The 20,063-nt window shown below is 33.8% G+C and overlaps 2 protein-coding genes and 1 pseudogene across 2 annotated transcripts; all 3 read right to left on the bottom strand.

The window, feature by feature from the left end:
* Window positions 1-5,464: 5,464 nt before the first annotated feature.
* Window positions 5,465-7,959, bottom strand: LOC107806174 (CRIB domain-containing protein RIC4-like). The gene is made up of 3 exons (XM_016630283.2): window positions 7,703-7,959; window positions 6,887-7,036; window positions 5,465-6,037 (listed from the first exon to the last, which is right to left on the bottom strand). Exons 1-3 carry the CDS (start codon window positions 7,833-7,835, stop codon window positions 5,787-5,789), a joined length of 534 nt encoding a protein of 177 aa, XP_016485769.1. The 5' UTR covers window positions 7,836-7,959; the 3' UTR covers window positions 5,465-5,786.
* Window positions 7,960-10,674: 2,715 nt separating this feature from the next.
* On the bottom strand, window positions 10,675-18,616 carry LOC107806177 (GDT1-like protein 3). Its single transcript, XM_075224765.1, has 9 exons — window positions 18,193-18,616; window positions 18,017-18,085; window positions 13,607-13,744; window positions 13,182-13,280; window positions 12,947-13,019; window positions 12,184-12,272; window positions 11,961-12,044; window positions 11,349-11,408; window positions 10,675-11,103 (listed from the first exon to the last, which is right to left on the bottom strand). The coding sequence occupies exons 1-9, from the start codon at window positions 18,265-18,267 to the stop codon at window positions 10,915-10,917; spliced, it is 876 nt and encodes a 291-aa protein (XP_075080866.1). The 5' UTR covers window positions 18,268-18,616; the 3' UTR covers window positions 10,675-10,914.
* A 321-nt stretch (window positions 18,617-18,937) lies between these two features.
* LOC142166735 (18S ribosomal RNA) lies at window positions 18,938-19,339 on the bottom strand (annotated as a pseudogene).
* Between the last annotated feature and the right edge of the window lie 724 nt (window positions 19,340-20,063).

Here is a 20,063-nt window from a genome sequence, read left to right as displayed (position 1 = left end):
TATCGCATTGTTACTTTAAATACGATATTTGTTTGATTGTTATTTAAATCTTATTGTATCGTATCGTTAAATCCGTCGCTACGTAACGACGAAATGTGTCACTTTATATAACGACCGATTTGGTGTGGTTGCGTCGTTATCTTGTCTTTTTCTCTCATCTCACCCTTAACTATTATTAAATTATTTTATTTTATCATTTACCCTACCTTTTTATATAATAAATTTACCCCGTATCATAATTTATTTTTATAATATTACAAATTTATTCTTCATATTGCTAGTGCATGATATCATGAAACAACGGCAAACGATACAATCTATCCAAACATTGTATTCATCAAACGATACAATACAATACAATACAATACAATACATTATGAAACGATGTGTAACAACCATCCAAACAAGCTGTTAGTTGTCTGACAATAACTTTTCGTTGATGTACACTTTTAAGGTTAACCGAATTTAATAATAAATATAAAAAACAATATGATACCTAAATAATGATATGTTCTATTTAATTTTCAATTATCGAAATACCACTTCAAATTCGAAAAAGATATAAGAATTTAATAGATCTTGACATATGAATATGGAAGAACAAAGAGATTGACGCATTTCAATAACACTTGATAAAAAAGTGATCATACAACACATTATTTAAAGTTAATAAAAACGGAGCACTTCATATTCTATTAAATATTACATCCCATAAGAGAATCCCAAATATTTCTAGATATTTTTTAAAGAAAATTCTATATAAAGTTTTAAAAAGTTTATATAAAATTTATATATTTATTTATCCGTTTGGTTCGAATTTTTTTACTCAATACCAAACTAAATCAAACCAAACAATATCGAATTTTTTAATCGATTTGGTTTGACTTCATTCTTTCTACCCTTCGGGGTAGGGGTAAGGTCTGCGTACATATTACCCTTCTCAGACCCCACTTGTGGGATTATACTGGGTCGTTGTTGTTGTTGTTGTTGATATATGAGTACTTATTACTTACCACAATTTTGTTAACTTTTTTTTTTCTTGAGGTAAAACCACAAAACCAGTACTCCATTAAATATTTGGGGCAGAAACCTATAGCTTTCAATAAGAGCTTTTGGTGAATAATACCCCACCTTTCTTTTTCAATTGGGTTGATGGATATAAAGCAGTCTCTTCGCACTGCTTGTTTTTTTTTCTTTTTTCTTTTTTGGAAAATTCCAAGGGAAATGCAAAGTTGCTATTTTTCGGGTGCGTACTGAGTAACCTGCTCATTGTGTAATAATTTACAAATCATACGGAAAATGTAAACCACACAAGGCAAGCCACGGGCGACGAGCTCTAACTGAGAGGCTGCTGGTGATGGGAATCGATCCCAGATCTTCTATGAAGGGATCCACTCACCCAACAAACTCCGCTCTACTTGTTATCATTCTTGTGGAAAAATAAAATGGTTAATTCATATCCAATAGATTGATTAATCTTGGAGCAAGTGGTGGAACTATATGGGTGCTTGAGCATCCAATACCTTTGACCAGACTTATTAAATTTACATAGGCAATTATTAAAATTTTTAGATAAGAACTGAGAACATAACTAAATTTTATTTCCTCTTCTTTCGGAATTTATATTAGCAAACACCTATTACTCTGAAATCTTGAATTTATTTTGAGTTACAAAATAAAAATTACTTAGAGGTCGGCAAAAATCTATTTTTTAAAAAAGCTTAATGGATGAAAATTTATATCACAACTATTCTTTACTATACTATGTATCGAAATTTACTTATTGGACTATATCCAAGGCAAAATTTCTTAGCAAAAATTATTTGCCACCATCTTATGGGTCTCATTAAGCTTCACCTACATCATTTTTTTTTTTGTTTTTGTGAATACTCAATTAGTCAAAATACGGGCAAGGAGAAAGCAGAAGACAAGGTCAAAATTAATCGCAAAAAAATATATATATATAGTTGATCTATCTACTTTGAAGATAATATCACCTAATTCTAGTTTATTTTATCCTACTAGTATTTGTTATTCTATCACGTGCCGTTTTCCAATTAGAAGTTGAAAAGAACAAATGTGTCATTATCATTATACCTATAATAGCGTTTCACCTAAAAAGAAAAAAAGAAAGAAAGAAAAAAGGAAAAAAGAAGAGAAAGAGGAATGAAAAGATGTAATCTAAGTCAAGTAGTCAACAATTTAAAGCTCTTTAAATCAAGATTGTATTGGGTATAACGAAAATATTTTTTTATTTTTAGCGTTTGGTTGATAAAAAAATGTTTCTAAACCAAACGTTTTCCATCTAATTGAGGAATATTCTTCTCTTGATTATGAGTGAAAGTTATTTTCTTACTATATATTTTTGCAAGGAGATTATTTTTCATACCTTGACATCGTGATGCATGAATTACTAAAATTGCAATTTTACCATTATACTGATGCTCGCCCTCAATTTTTTTTTAAAAAGTAATTACGTAATAGACATGAAATGTTATAATTGCATTGATTGCTTATTTTGTTATTTATGTGTTTTAGTTTCGTTCACGTTTTTTAATTTAAGAGTTTCCTTCTTCTGTTCTTGTAGGAAACATTTGAATGTCACTCCCCGTTAGGGGTGTTCAAACCGAACCGGAAAACCGCATCAAACCGATTAAAAAATCCGATTAAGTTTGGTTTGATTTGGCTTGGTATTGAGTAAAAAAATCTGAACCAAACCGACATATAAATATGTAAATTTTTATTTATATTTTTAAGACTTTATAATGATTTTTCTTTAGAAAATGTAGAAATATTTGAGATCCTCTCATGTATTAACCTTGAAAACGTAAATTAACGAAAAATTATTGTTAGACGACTAAGAAAATAACTATCATGTGTTACTACAAAAATTCTCCGATTAGAATATTTTAATAGATCATATGTTTGTCAATTTTTTCCATATTTACTAAACATATATTCACTTATCAAAGCTTTATCTATAATTTTAATAAAGTAAGATTAAAATAATATTCATGTAACAAAAAAACCCGAAAACCCGACAAAACCGAACCAATCCAAACCGATATAATTGGTTTGATTTGGTTTTGATAAAAACCGAACCAACCCGGTCCATGTACACCCCTACTCCCTATAGTTCCTTTTTAACTCTTCTATTCTCTATTTAATAATTTTCCAAAATATATTTTTTGTCGGTGATTTTTTAGTTTAATTATCGTGTTTATATTCTGGCGGTGATAGCTACAGTTCTCCTTCAAGAAAAAGTGTCCAATTTATTCTGGATATTATTCACAATCAAATATGTCCACGTCATATATGCGTATGTCAAATTTAAAACTTCAAGGCAGTAGCTATTTTTCAAAATAAAGTTGAAAAAATGACCAGAGAATGCTATTTCAACCTTATTGTCCCAATTACTTATTACATCTTTCTTTCCACATTGAATAATTTTGCCGAAATGATCTTTATGTAAGCAACCTCTAATTTTAATCAAGAGGTTGTGAGTTCGAGTCTCTCAAGAGCAAGGTGGGAAGTTCTTGGAGGGAAGAATGTCAGGAGTCTATTTGGAAACAGTCTCTCTACCCCAGGGTAAGGGTAAGATCTGCGCACACACTACCCTCCCCAGACCCCATTAAGTGAGATTACACTGTGTTGTTATTGTTGTTATTGATCTTTATTGTGATTGGAATTGGTCAGTTTCCTTAACAATGTATTTGATAACCATCACTCATTATCAACAACAATAAACTCTCATTTTGATTAGAGTTGCAGTCACAATCCTACATCTAAGTATGTGTAAGGTTTTGAATGTTTGAGTTTCTTTTTAATATAGAAAGGTATTAAAAAAAGGGTGAATGAGAAATGGAGGGAAATGAAAATTTTGAGTAAAATTTTAAGTTTTCCTCTCCTTTTAATGAGACATTGTCCCTCATTGGTAGAGGAAAAGGAGTTTGGTGGGTTTTATATACAAATGCACTTCATGTAGCTCTTAAAGAGTTAAGAAGAAGGCAAGCCTCGCGCCGTCGTCACTCGCTCGGCTACGGCTTCGGCTTCGGATTTGGTCAAATGATTGATTGATTAATTTTTTGGACCAAATTTATTTGTTAATAGTGAATATTAACGTAATATTATCCGTGTTTGTAACCGATGTTTTCCAATCCGTGAATATTAATGAGCAAGTGCTCATTCCACCATGAGTAGTGCTCCAGCCACCATTGCCATATTGATTGCTCCATTAGTAAACAACCTGGTGCTCTGTCCACCATGGCCAAGTGCTCCACTTCATAAGTGGCAGCGGGTCCATTTTTAGCAGCTAATTGCACTATAAATAGAGGGTGCAAGCAGCCTGTTAAAGAAACACTGAAAACTTGAGAGCAATTGATCTTCTCTTCACCAAAAACTCAACGCTAGCTATACTTTGCACTCCTTCCTCTCAGATTTTCCATACGAATTTCTGACTTCTCCTCCCTTGTTCTGCATTGTTTTAAACTACTAAGAAAGCAACAGTAAGTGTGATTTGCTGCCGAACTTTGTGTTCGCTGAAACATTGGGGTTTGAAGTACCGCTACACCAGTGTGTAATTCGTTCTATCCTGGGAGAAAATAATCCATAACCTTGGGTACTAGGAGGGGATTAAATTCCTTAAGGAAACACTGTGAATTCAGTGGGCTCGAATTAATTTGTGTTTCATTTATATCATTTATATTTACGTTAATAAGCTAACGTTTTAATTTCCATAATCATTATTTTACAAATACAGGAGGAGCAACACCATCTCCAGCCAAGACTGTAGAGGTTGGTTCGCCATGTGAGGTTGGGACATGTAGATTAGTGGCGTCGATGGGTTTGGAAGTTGAGGGGTAAAGTGCTTCCTAATAAATACCCAAGACTTGAACCTATTAAGATCACCATCCAATTCATCCACCAAAAGCAATTAAAAAGTCGCGCTAGCCCAACAACGTTTTTCAATAGACAATTAGGGTCTAACGACCCTAACCTCACAAAAAACTTGTGAAATTATTCACTAATTTTCAATTATTCTTTTGGAATTTGACGAGCTGAATTCTGACAACAACTAAACTTTGATAAAATTATTATCGTCGAAATCTCGTTAGAAAAATATTATTTGCGACGATATTTTGGTGGCTTCTTCCATCATAATTTCAGACGTACATAAAATACCCAAATAATAATAATATAAATGAACTTATTTATTTTTCACCAAAAGAAAGAGGAAAGAAAATATGCGTTAATGTTTTTTGCCACACCGACAAACTGTATATGCAAGTAAAGCAATCATACTACATTACTTTTGACAAGAACCAAAACCCAGTATAGTTTGGCCTGGAAAACATAAAACAATAGGTGGAAAATGGATCTTATAAATAATGCATACACCATTCATTACTCATTACTACTACTACTACTAATAATAATAATATTAACAATAATAATAACATTAGTATTAATAATAATGAACTTATTTATTTTTTACTGAAGTAAAAAAAGAAACAAATATAGATTTGAACTTTTTTCCCCCACCCAACAAACTCTATAGGCAAGTAATCCATCCAAGTACCACACTTTGATAAGAACCAATTAAAGGTAACATTGACACAAATTTTCCAACATATAAGAATTACTTCATTCAAATTGATCCTTTTTTGAGAGCGGGAAAATGGGCCTGGCTCGGGATGAACGTTGGCGACATGCTTAACACATACAAGTCGAACGAAAAATGGTATTTTCAGTGGCGAACAAGTGAAAAGCGGTAATTAATGAATTAATTAAGAGGAGCTAGCCATGGAAATGTGATTAGGGGAGTGAGGTGAATGAGCCATGGCAAAAGGAGATAAAGGGAAATGAGTGAGGAAATTATCATTAGGGGATTTAAGATTATCCCAATTTCTTGTTGAAAGGATAGAAGTAGAAGCACCATCTATTCCAATGTGAGTTACATGCTTCACATCTGTTGGTAATCCTATTTCCATTCCCATCTCCTCCTCTTCTTCTTCTTCTTCCATTTCTTCCTTATCCACTGGTTCACAATAAATAATAAAATATACACTTAAATCAAAATGGATGCATCTAACAATATTCGTCGAAAAAATACAAAAATATATGTGTAAATAATATCTTCGTGTGTGTGTTTCTCTCTATATATATGTGTATCTATAGAATAGATGGATATAGGCGAGCAAATATCTTTGAGAGTAACGCAAAGTAAACATTAATTTAGAATAAGAAATAAAGCCTTAGAACCTCTATAACTCTACACCCAAATCTACATACAAATTACCGAGTTGTGCTAATAGACCGACATTATTTATACAAAATCTTATGTAGCGAAGTATTTTATATCCATTATCACAAATTAAATGACTAGTTTTTCTTTAAATCTACAAATATTTGTTTAATTGTAGTAATAACTAATATGTATTCGCTGACTTAAGAATCTAGATCTGATTTTGAGTGTATATTAAGAATACATTTTTTATTTTAGTGAATAATCTGTTAAAAGATCAAAGGTTATAAGCAATTAAGCACATCCGATCCAACTGAACTATTTAATTTAATTATTACCTTCACGTTTTCTCACGCTGATTGTGTAGATCTTGTTTCTTTTTTCCGATCTTTTTACTACAAATTCAGTTGATAGTATATAATATTTTAATGAAAAATTAAGCGATACCTATTCTCATTTAAATTTGACTTGATTAAATTATTTGATTTGATGTAGACACGTAATATAGCGGGAATAAACATGTACAAAGCATGGATTAAACAGAAAGCAGCCAATTTCATCATAGGTATTATACTAATATTTTATTTTATTTTATTTTATTTTTAAAAGAAGAGTATACTAATATCCAATAGGAGAACTTACCAAATAGCTGAGACAAATTTTTGAAATTTTTAAAAAGCCTCTGAAATTTGGGAAGGGCCATAAGGCCTAATGTATTCTTCAAATTTTCACCCTCCAAACTTTTGTCATCTTCATCTTCTCGCTCTTCCTCCTTTCCTTCTTTTTGGCTTCCTGCATTATGACAAATGTTAAAAACTAAGATAAGCCAAAACTTCACATATAAATTTATTAAAAAGGGAAGAGAAGCGACGGGGTGGAAGCAGCCATTGAGGCTTATATTAGGGTAGACTGTCTACATCACACCCTTTGGCAGTGGCGAAGGAAATTTACCCAAAGGTGTTCAAACTTGAAAGAAGAAAAAAAAAAATCCCCGACAAAGAGTGTTCAATATATGTTATATACCTACAAAACTTAATATTTTACCTATACACACATTATAATTTTTCGACGAAGGGTGTCAATTGACCACCCTTAATAGAATGTAGCTTCGACCCTGCCCCTTGGACACCGATCCTTCCCCGGATCATGCGTGAACCCGAGATGCCTCATGCACTTGACTGCCCTTTTTAGAAGTGATGGGGTGGTATAGTGGCGAAACTACATGTAATGACGGGTTCAATTAAACCCCTTTACGAAAAATTATATTCCGTAAATAAGGTAAAAATAATAATTTTTTTTTGGAGATAAAGAAAATTAAAGTAAAGTGATAAAGATGGTTCAAAAATGACTTTATATCGCATGTTTAAATCCTAGAGCTAATATTTTTTTTTAAAAAAAAATCATGTTAAAATTTCTGATTCCGCCAATGATGTTTGAGAAAAAGAAAGAGAGACATACTTGTGGGAGTTAACTTGGGTTCATGGCTTGGACTTTTATTAAGCTGATGATGATGACCAACTGCAACACTTGATTCAGAGATGCAACCCACAGAAAATGGAAGTAACACAAATCTTTCCATTCTATACCTCATTATTGTTGTATTCTAACAAACCTAGTAAAACACACACACACACACTAAACTTATCAAAGAGTGTATTGTTTTTCTTCTTTAGAAATGAGATATAGATGATGGAGGAGGAAGATGGTTGGTGAAAGACAATAGTTTGTTATATAATGTTTCCTAGTTGCCTTTGTTATTAAGTCAGAATAATGGTACGTATTTAAAAAGTCCATAACAAATATTTAGCTCAAAAAAAAGATAAATTAAAAAAACCTTAGGATGTCCAAATCAAACATATCAACTGTACATTCTTCATATCTCTTTCTTTGTCTTTATTTTGCTTCTTTTTATATGTTACAAATTAACTTCTATATAAGGCATCACAAGAAATTTTAACACTATCAAGTTATTTAAAAAGCAATTATAAGTAATTTTTAATAATAAGCGAGATTATAACCTGGAATTAAAGTAGATAATCTGTTACAAATGGTTCTTAAAATGCACTGATAGTGAAATATACTTTGTATATACTGCACCGTCAGCGGCGTAGCTACATCGAGTGAAGGCTATTAAGTTGAACTGAATATCCTTCATTGAAAAATTACATTGCATATATAAAATACTTTGTATATTGGTTAAAAATTACTTTTTATATATAATCAAACCTCTCTATAACAACCTCGTATGTTCTGATATTTTTTGATTGTTATATTAAAAGTAGTTGAACAACCATAATTTATAATTCTGAATTTATAACATAACATAAAATTCGATTTCGAAAACAATTTGATATTTATAGTGAATGAATGTTATATAGAGATGTTGTTATAGAAACGTCTGACTGTACATATATTAAACTTTGAACACTCTTAACGGAATTTCTGACTTTACCAATGCTGATAGTGCATAATATATTTTTTACATTAACGGTGTATATAACTTAACTCCCATGTGTGTGGATTGGTAGAAGGATGATGGGCTAAATGCATGGTGGGGTCTTCTCTTTTTTACTTGCCACACTTAGAGGAGAAGTCACCATTTGTTTTTGTTGGAGAGATCATACCAAACAGTACTCTCCCATTGACACTAAACATATATAATCTAAGTTCTCTTTTCCTTTTCTTTCATTTCATTTCTAGTGGAATGTTTATATACTTAAATTGTACTCCACCTCTATGGAGTCTATTACAAGCAAATGTATGATATTAAGTGTAAAGGAATATTATGTGTAACTAACTTTGGGTCCAAACTTCTTGCATTGAATTATTCCTTTATAGGATAAGATCTTCTCTCTGTACCTTGTGGATATTAATTATATAACTTATGAACAAAATAACTTGTGTATGGCTTACAAATGTAGTAAACATTGCACAATGTTTTTTGTTAATGGTGGGGTCCGGTCAACTGACATACGACTCGATTATTTAACTGAGTATCTGCTATCTTCTAATAGTTTAAGTGTCGATAACTGCAAAACTTTATATTATACATGTTAAATGGGGAACTCCATGGATAGAAATTAGCTAGAATTATAGAATATGTTTCTGCTTTGGTTTTATGATTACCTAGCGATTTGTCGCTACTGCTTCTTTTTCATTGACTTTTTCAATGTTGTATTTCTTTGTCTAAAATGTTGTGACTATGCTTGACTTGAGTCGAGGGTCTATCAGAAACAATTTCTTTGCCTCCACACGATAGGAGAAAATCTGCATATACACTACCCTCTTCAGGTCCCACTTGTGAGATTTCACTGGGTATGTTGTTATCGTTAGAATTCTAGAATATCCTCAAAGTACAACTCTTTAGTTAAGACATAAAACCAGCATATATCCATAGAGTTGCACCCAAGATTAGCTAAGTACAAACTTTATTTTTTGAAGAAATAAAACATTCCTAAAGGTCATGTACTTACAAAATTTTCTTGATTGAGTTCTTTGATGTGGACATTTACCCAAGTTTAGGCATTGAGGTAGACAAATGCCTATACATTTGTGGGGACTGAAAAAAACTAACAAACCTATAGAGTAAAAGTTCATTCTTTTTGCTGAAATTTTGCATTAAATATTTTCTGTCTTTCATTTTCCTTTTCTAATATGAAACAAAGATAGAATACCTAACTGCTAGTCAGTCCAAATTGTCTGAAATATAATCATTAGAACAAAGAAAAGATCAATAAATTTAGTCTCATTTTTGTAGGAAGGTGGCTTCATGGGGAAAAGTATGTCCATGTATTATAATGCATGGGTTATTTATGCAACAAATAATAATATAAAGATTATCATGCGGTTAATAATAATGTAGAGATTAGTTTATGGAAAAACTGCGCAACAAAGCAAATATATGCACTGCATTTACTATTCTTAGCTATACATTCAAAAAAGTCATAGTTGTATTTGAATTTTATAGCGAATTCAATGTAGTATTGAAACAAGATATCAATTGTTTTGAACTGAAACAGGATAGCAACAACCTCCCATAGCTCAATTGGTTAGAGTGCCCGCTTAGTAAGCGGAGGTCTTGAATTCGACTTTCAATAAGAGCATTCTGTTATTCTATATTTCGCCTTGGTTGTATTTACTGCGCGAAAGAATACAGCCGATATATGTGGTACTCATTTGCGCAACGAATACAATTGACACAGGTTGTATTCATTACGCGTCTGAATACAAGTGATATAAGCTGATAACAAATAGAACAGTAGCTACAAATAGTAACTATGCAAACTATAGTTACCTATGGTACTTAGACTCTAAACTGTAGTGCTTTATAAAAATTCCTGTATCTTTGTATTAGTTCCCCCTTGTTTCCAATATTCTAACTTGTAAAAGTAGCTCTTAGACATTAGGCATTTGAATAAATTGACAGGAAGTCATCTCAAATTTTTCATAATTCTTTCTACAACAATGTAAACATAGACCACTGCCCTTTTTCAGCAATGTTTCCGATTCATGTAAAACATACTAAATAATCTTGCATTTACACAAAAAAATAAGGTAAAATTGCTGTAGTACAAATAATTCATTTCCCTCTTAAGCCTATTGAAATAACCGAAAAATTGGATTCAACAATGCCATTCCAGAAGAATTAAGGTCGATTTATGAAGTCAAAATCATAGAGGTGGATAGAAATACGATGACAAGGAAAACCCGAGGAAAAGAAGCCCTCCGACTGTAGCTACTGTTCGTTGTGAGATCTTCGATGCAAGCATGCTTCCACCTACCACTGCCACTGAAGTACATATAGTGTGTCCTATTGTTGCCCCAACAGCAACTCCAATTGCGTTTTTATGTGTAGCTAACTGCAGAATGAAGATCATAATCAATTGAACACGTCGCTTGAACTTAAATGACACACATTGTTAAGCTAATAAGCACGGTATGTTTCTGCATAGCTGTATTCTTGCTCGAGCCAGTGATACTTCTAGAGTAACTGTTTTAGAAAATTGCTACAACTTGAAAACCAAGATATTAACGAGCACGTGAAAACAAAGGTAGCACCCAGTCTTTTGTGAGCCCCAATCAAAAGGAAATAAGAATATCTTACAGCAATTGTTGCTATCTGGCTGCGGTCTCCCCACTCTGCGAGAAAGGTCAAGATAAAGGACTGCATAGACAACAACAAATTAATGTTAGTTATTTTATAAATTTCATAGATTTTATCAATAAAGTAATAAACTGATATGGTCGGACCAACAAAATACAACATTTGACACGATTGCAGGAAGCAAAATAATGGGAAATTGGATAGAAATTAGAATGTGGGAATAGGTCATTTAAGTGGGAAACGGGGAAATGAAGTAAACTTGAAGAAGAAATGTCAGCAATGCCATTCCAGATATTTGATGGAAGAAAATGTAATATTCTCCACGAAATTAAGAGGAAAACTGATTACTTAGATTCCTCTTATCACAATTTTCCGGTTCACTTATTGAACGCACCCGTGGGGAAATTCCCTTTTCCTTGACAAATAAAGCAATCAATGCATCTTGAAAAGGGCACAAAATTCACTCGTTAAAGAATTTAATACCCCATCCCTCGATGATTGCATATTTTAGCCATTGTCATGAAGTGTTTGACCCAAATTGAGTGAAATTTAAAAAAATAACAGGCATTCCTTTGAATGGAATACATATTGAGCTCAAATGCACATAAATACCTCCAAAAATATGGGTGTGAACAATCTAGAAAAGAATCGCCTGACTGCTGCTTTGCTCTGTCCAGCTTCAAGTTTTTCTTCCACCTGAAATATTTAATATTCACCAAGGGATCAAATTTACCGGCAACTCCAGAAAAAGTGAAAATCAAAAGTAGTACTCCAGAATTTAAAGCAAGACCATATAGCAATGTAAAACATCTAAACAATAGAAAGGGGAACATACTTCCTCTATTTCCTTTTTCTGGGAAGCCTTTGAATCTGATGATCTCCATGCAATATAGAGAAGCCGAAGCCCGAAAAAGAGATAAAGAACTGCACAAAAATTGAAAAAACAGAACTTTGTATCTATCTACAACAACAACAACAACCCAGTATAATCCCACTTAGTGGGGTCTGGGGAGGTTAGTGTGTACGCAGACCTTACCCCTGCCCTGAGGTAGAGAGGCTGTTTCCAAATAGACCCCCGACATCCTTCCCTCCAAGAACTTCCCACCTTGCTCTTGGGGAGACTCGAACTCACAACCTCTTGGTTGGAAGTGGAGGTTGCTTACCATCAAAGCAACCCCTCTTGTCTATCTAATAGAACAAAATACGGATGGGAACGATAGAATCAGCCTTATCCGACAAAATATGGGGAAATAAAAAGAAGAAAAAGGAGCTTTTTTGCCGAAGAAGAAAAAGAATATATAGGGGAAAATAGGCATGTCAAGAAGAAAAACAGAAAAATATAATAGTATTGCAACCCAATTAGAAATCACAATTTACATTATGTTGCACAGAGACCGAATAGCTATTCACTAGTTCGACTTGCACAAAGGACGAATAGAAAATCTGGCAAGAAACTGGAATATGAACAGTGGAAAAATACTGTCAAGTTTCAACTCGAGATCTTAGAGACAGCTAAAAGGCCAAAATCAACAGAAAAGGTATCACATCGTTAAAGTAAACCGAGACAATTACAGAACAGCAATATGTAAAATACCAACCTGTAGCTGCACTATTTGTATGCTTCCTTGATATCAAATTTGGCACTATCCTACCAAGCCCAGTAGAGAGTATCTAGTTATATGAAGAGGAGACCTAGAGTTAGTACTAACATACTGGCACATACTATGAGCGAGAACTGTAAATGTATGAGAAATAATTGAACCTAATGAAGGGGAGAGAAGAAATGCTGTATGTGTGAACTAACAAAGTAATGAAGGAAGTTCAATTACTTACAGTCATAACAAACAAGGCGCTGAGTGCACCAGATAAAACGATTGATTTGGGGTGACGCATTGCCATCAGAGCTGCTATTATAAATGTCTCATCACCAATCTAGCAGCATAGCCATCCATAAAACACTTATTAAACGAGAGTAAGGCAATATCTTGAGGAGGGCACTGCCAAAATGAATAGTACATCGCCAAACTGCAGTTAGGTTTAGGAAACAGTGGTGTTTATTTAAAAAGTTGCCAGCCAGCTGGTTTTTATGTTTTCAACAGATAACCTCATAGTCATCATCACTAATATCATGAGAAGCAGAAAATCACAAGTTAGTATACAACTTCTTTCATGAAGATTGAAGAAAAGCAGAACTAACCAGAAATTAACTGCAATGAAAAACAGCAGTAGTAAAAGAATACAGTGGCGGAGTTACTGACCTCACTGACAAGGATCATCGACAAACTAGCAAAGAAGGCATCAAGGGTGCCAAGATTAGAGTCCAAACCCAGACCAACATCAATAGAATCTGGATCGTCACTCCTCACAACACCAGTCTTAAGTTTTTCAACTATAATCTGCCCAGTAAATAAATGCAAAGTCAGCAAACTGATAAGAAACACATGTGGTAGAAATGCCAAGCTAGATCGTTTAAGCTAGCGCTGAGTATTGTTTCCCTAATCCCCGTTCAACGACAAGTTCCTATTATTTGGAGAAATACCAAAAAGTTTAACACCATTAAATTACTACTTTATAAAATTTTACAAGTCTCAAAATCAAACTCATTTTAGCTAAACAAATTAAAACTGGATATGATGTTTTTACAATAAAGCTAACTTTCCAATTACTGTTTTAAGAGTTTTTTTAAGTTACTACTTATATAATACACAAGTCAAATTAACACATTAAACTCCTCAAATAGTGCCGCAATAAAATTTGATGTTTGGTTATTAGTAACCCATTAGATTTCAAACCATACATATAGACGGAACCATTTCTTGTTTGCAGTTCTTTCAATTCTTTATCTCAACACACTATGGATCAATTTTTTTTTCTGGTCAGCTGGAGCGCGGTTCGAAACTCGGCAGATAATGAGCCTGCTCCCCCATCTACTCCACTTAAATATCAATTTTTTTCAAGTGCAGAGTTCGAACTCGTGGCGCACGCCTGATTCACAGATCACACATTGTGCTCTTACTACTAGACCAAAGCCCTGGGGGCCACGACACATCATTTATCAGCAGAGTAATACCAAGGTATCAATTCAATCATATAACTCCCAGCAAATATCATTTTTGTACATCTTTTTTCACCTGACTCAATGATACACAGACAACTGAATCATTGATTCCCAGTTACTTTAGAGTACAAAACAACTGCTCAGACAAAAGCTTATTAAACTAAAGTGATACTCTCTCTCTCTGATAGATGCTCCTGCAGTGCATATAACATGTCACTCTATGCACTTGGTAAACCACATGCTTGCATCTGATCTTAGCTCCATCCAACATTGTACTCTATAGCAAGACTAGTATTCCGCCCTACACTTCTACTTTAGTAAATATATAAGATCTATATAGGGGTATGTCTTTAGTTCTGTATGCATCATATCTCTTTAAGTTTACATCGAACTAGGATTTTACCTCAATATTTGACACCAAGATTCAGTAGATATGAACTAAAAGACCAAGACTAGTCAAAAGATCTTCTATTCCACTCTTTGCATTATCCAATGACACACTACTCCAGCACCTATGGGCGGACTAACTGTACGTGCAGTGGGTTCGGCCAAACACACCGCTTCCGAATACGGTTATAGTAGTGGAATTCCAAGCAGAGACCAATCCAATATCTTAACTTTATGGGTTCTGGATTCTAGAATGGGAATCTCAAGTGCTAATTGTAAGCACGTGATTTTTGCCCTATGAAAGAATTACTCCCAAAAAATTCAAAATAAAACGATTTTTCCTTGGTGTGCAATTTTTGAATTTTTGTGGTATTTTTGTATAATTATTTGTATTTTGTCTGTGCATGTTTATTTGTTTAAATTAATAAAAATATAAAATATGTCGCATTTTCATTTAGTATTTATTTAAGTTTGTTTTACAAAAATGAGAAAATCATAAAAAATAATGTACGTTGCATTTTTAGCATTTAACGTCTAAATTGCTATTTAAATGTGCGATAATAGTTATTTGGAATTAATTAGTATTTTTGATAAGTTAATTTAGTTTATAAGTTAATTTAGAATTTTAGTTTTATTAATTAGGAAGTAAAAGAAAAGAGAGCAAAAAATAGAAGAAAATCGGAATTGGGTCTCCTCTTCAGTTATAAATTTAGGCCCAAAACACCTACGACCCGGTCCATTTCAAACCGGGTCGACCCGGTCAGCCCAGTCCATAACCCAAACACACACTGTCCCCGTCACCGACCCGGTCTCCCATGGCTGCCTTCCCCCCGTCCTTCACCTTCAACACACACCACACATACACAACACACACACAACAAACATACGAAGCAAACGACCACCCTCGAAGCTCGGCCATGGACGACGTGAAGCAGCTCCCATGGCTGCCCCATCTTCATCTTCTTCGTCTTCACCTTCTTTGTCGTCGTCACGTCGCCGGAAAACCTTCGTCGAAACCTAGCTCAACCAAGCCAGCCCGTCGCTGCTGCTGCTCCGCCACCACTGCTGCCCATTGCTGCTCCGCTCCTGCTAGGCCCGTCGCTGCTGCTGCTTGCTTTTGCTACGTCCAACCATGGACGAGCTGCTGCTTCTTCTGCTTCACTGCCTCCCCGTCCGCCATGGAAACGACCACCTTGGATGTTTCTTCTTCTTCGTTCAGCATCCATGGTTGCCATTGCTCAACCACAAGCTACTGCTGCTCGACGATCTTCAGTTTCAATTCGTCGAGGTCGTTGTTTGTCGTTTTGAGTTCGTCAAGGTTAAAAGGAAGGTGGGATTGTCGTTGAAGTCAAGATCCGTTAGGTCGTTGGCAGTCATGGTTCGAGTTTTGTTTTCGTTCGAGTTCGTCGTCGTTCCGATCCGGTTAGTTGGTTTAAGTTTCGATTCTGTCCGTAATTTGTTTGATATTTTCGGATCTGAAATTAAATATGTTCGATATTAATTTCATGTTTATCGTTTTGTTATTTTCTTCAGTTTGTTTCATTTTTCTTGTTTATTTTTATGTAGAAATTGTTAGTTTAATTATAATGTTGTTAGATTTAAGTTGAAGTTCAATTAATTATTTTTTCAGTTTGTTTTATTAATTTAAAAGGATTTAATTTTAATATAGAAGAGTGTTAGTTTAAATCGTTTGAATCCGTCATGTTTGTTGTTTAATTGAGACATGATAATTCATGTTCATTTTTGTTTGAAGTTCATGTTAATCTAGTGATTTAATGTGAGTTTATGTTTTGGTTTTTAATTTTTTGATTTAGTTTGAATCATGTATCTTTGTTGTAATTTCGTTGGATTTAATTTGAAGATCAATTGATTATTTGAGTTTAGTGATTTCAATTTGTTTATTTATTTTTGTTTAAGTTTAATTTGAATTTGAGCTCATGATTTGAATATATTTGTTTGTTATTGTTGTTGAATCTGAAAATAAGTTTGTTGTTAAAAAATATTGTTCAGTCAAAATAATTCCAGTTGTTTCTTTGTCGTTCATCATTTATTTTGAGTTTTGTTCATAAAATTTGATTAGGAATTGATTATAACTGCTATATTTGGTTAGTATTGATTAAGTGAATTGGTTATAGCTGACGGGGTAGATTGGTGAAATGCAGTATTTTCAGGGTTAAAATGGTAATTTCAGTAAGGTCGGAGGGGTATTTTTGGAATTGAAAATCTGAACAATTATTTATTTTGAGTGCTTTGTCCATTAAGATTAAATAATATTTTAAATAATATTAAAATAATTCATAATGGGGGACAAGACATAATGGTTGGGAATAATGCACTTGTTTAATCAAAAATGGGGAACAAGACATTGTGGGATTGCGGGGCTCAAGAAAAGTTGTTTAAATAAATAATAATTGTATTTTTTATGTAGTAGTGGGTTTGGTAAGAGAAAGTGGTTGTTTTATTAATTGATTAAAGGGTTGGGGATGAGAGATAAATAAGATAGACTTGATCAGATTTTGGGAGGACAGAAAGAAGAAGATAGAGAAAAAAAGGGAGCTGAATATTTAAGAGAGAAAAATTCCGAAAATATTAAGACTTCCAAAAATACAAAAAAGCGGCTAAAGGATAAAATTTGCACATAAGTTCATAATTGTATAAAATCAGATATATAAGCCAAATATGACAGTTGAGCGACCGTGCTAGAACCACGGAACTTGGGAATGCCTAACACCTTCTCCCAGGTTAACAAAATTTCTTATCCGGATTTCTGGTTCGGGGACTGTAATATGGAGTTATTCTTTTCCTCGATTCGGGATTAAATTGGTGACTTGGGACACCCTAAATCTCCCAAGTGGCGACTCTGAAATAAATAAACAAATCCTGTTTCGATTGTCCTTTAATTGGAAAAACTCCTTCACCCCTCGCGGGGCGGAAAAAGGAGGTGTGACACTAATAACTGGTTCTGAAGTTAACTTTTTTACATACTCCGTGGATACCTTAATGGATGTATAGGGTCTGGACCATATCTTAAAGCCTGCATCCGCCTCTGCCTAGCACTATCATAACTAGTTTCCACTTTGCAGCAAGGTAAAACAGTAAAGTAAATAACTACATATACACACACGCACGCACACATCAAGCTAATGCTATACCTTTCAATACATCCAGTAAAATTTCAAAATCTCAACAGATAAAATTTCAAATTAAGCTAAAGTATACTCACTTTACTGCGCCTACCCAGATCTTTGAACCGTCCACCTGACTCAACAATTTCAGTTTCATCCACAGCATCCTAAGTAAACCCAAAACAATAAAAAATCAAAATTAAAAGGACATCATACATCATTTGCACACCCAAAAACACAAGAAAAATGTTAAAGAACCAATTGTTAACACTACCTGAGCATAAATCAGAGGGGTAGTAATGAGAAGTAAGAGGATCCATACATATTTTGGGTTTAAATGCAAACCCATTTTGTTTTTATTTCTGGGTAATTGAGTATAAAGCTCAGTTCTTGAAAATTTTCAAGAAAAAGAGCAAATGAGTGAAATCAAGGGGAGAAAAGTTGAGGTTTTTATTGAAGGAAATGAAAATGGTGTTACAAGATCAAGTAGAGGGAATTGGGATTTGGGTTTAACGCGGAAGTTTTATTAATTATTACGAAGGAAAGAGAGAAGAAGGAGAGGAGAGATCTTGCGGACACAAGCAAAGCAAAGAGAGTAAACTGCCAGCAAGATCTCTCTCCCCCCAAAAGCTGAAAACGGCAAGTGGGGATCTTGTTTAATGTTTTATTTTTAGAAAGAGAAATTAACCAATAAATGTGGTAAGAAAAAGTGCATTGGGCGGTGTTAAGCACAAAATGTGAGTAAGTTTTTACCTAATGTTATAAATAGAGGTGAATGTGTTCTAAAGTTTATTGCTTGGTGGTTAAGTCAGTCTCTCCTTATAAATAGAGTGTTCTATTCCATTGTAATTCATGTCATATCAATAAAAATTACTTCTCTACTTTGCTCTGCAATATTCTTCTTCTTTTATTGTTTCATAACACCTAAAGAAATTTTGATTAAATAGTTATTTCTAATGTTTGGTTGACAAATTTTTCAACAAATGGAGGAAAATAACTTGTCTCATTTGTTGATCGAAGTCATTTTCCTTATAATATTTTAAACATTAAATTTACTTTACTCACCAAATATATAGACATTATTTTTAATCTTCAATCAAAATTTTTGTCAAATTGCTTTCGTTATTATAGCACGTCGCCCAGGGCATAAGGGGCGTGATGGCTTTACGTCGGCCTCACCTTCCTCCGGCTTATCACAAACAGTATGTTCAGGGTTCCAAACTAAACGATGGCAACTAAGTACGAGGGTTGCGCTCGTTGTTGGGCTTAACCCAACACCTTACAGCACGAGCTGATGACAACTATGCACCACTTGTGCCCGCGTTCCCGAAGGCGCCCCTCTCTTTCAAGAGGATTCACGGCATATCAAGCCCTAGTAAGATTCTTTAATTTGCATCAAATTAAACCACAAGTTCCATCGAGCTTAGGAGTCAATTATGGAAAGTCAAAAACTGTTGTTTCTTAACTATTGTTTCTTTTCTAAAGCAATATTTTCCCTTCTATCGACAGGAGGAGGTTGCTCAGGCGGTGAGCAACCCCTCCCCCCTCCCCCCTCCTATAACTCCAGGGTCTCGTGGTGTCGGGTCACCAAAGGAACAATAATGGCTCCAACAAAGGAGAATAAAAAATAAAAAACTCCTTTCTATCTATTTTTAATGGAATTATAGAACTTTTTTCCAAAGTTACGGAATTAATGAGTCTGATCAATAGAATTCATTGTTTTTTCTATTCTTTTATTATTATTATTAATCTTCTATAGGAGTATATCTTCTTTTTTTTGTAAAATATTTTTTCAGACTTGACACACTCATAATGCTTTAGTAATGGTTTGAAACAATGAATCTGGTCACATTCATTTCAGTCTTTTGAAAATGACTCTTTTGGTCCAAAGTCCAAATTCAATCTGTTGCTGCTGCTGTCTGAAAAGTCAACAGTAACGAAGAGGCCTTTTTGTCCCATGTATTAATTGCACATCACTTCTGAGAGTATATTTCCACAATTCTGAACGAAAACATACGAAGTTCAAAACCTGTTTTCTTCCTATTGAAGCGTTCTTCTCCAATTTTCTACTACGACAAAAGGCGAAACTAGAATTTAAACCTTATGAGTTCGGAATTATAATTTTTTGAAGTTATTGTTTGTATA

Source organism: Nicotiana tabacum, chromosome 11 (assembly GCF_000715075.1).
Source record: "Nicotiana tabacum cultivar K326 chromosome 11, ASM71507v2, whole genome shotgun sequence".
NCBI classification, from domain to species: Eukaryota; Viridiplantae; Streptophyta; class Magnoliopsida; order Solanales; family Solanaceae; genus Nicotiana; species Nicotiana tabacum.
Note: the sequence above shows the minus strand (reverse complement) of the source record. Positions and strands in the feature narration are given on the sequence as shown.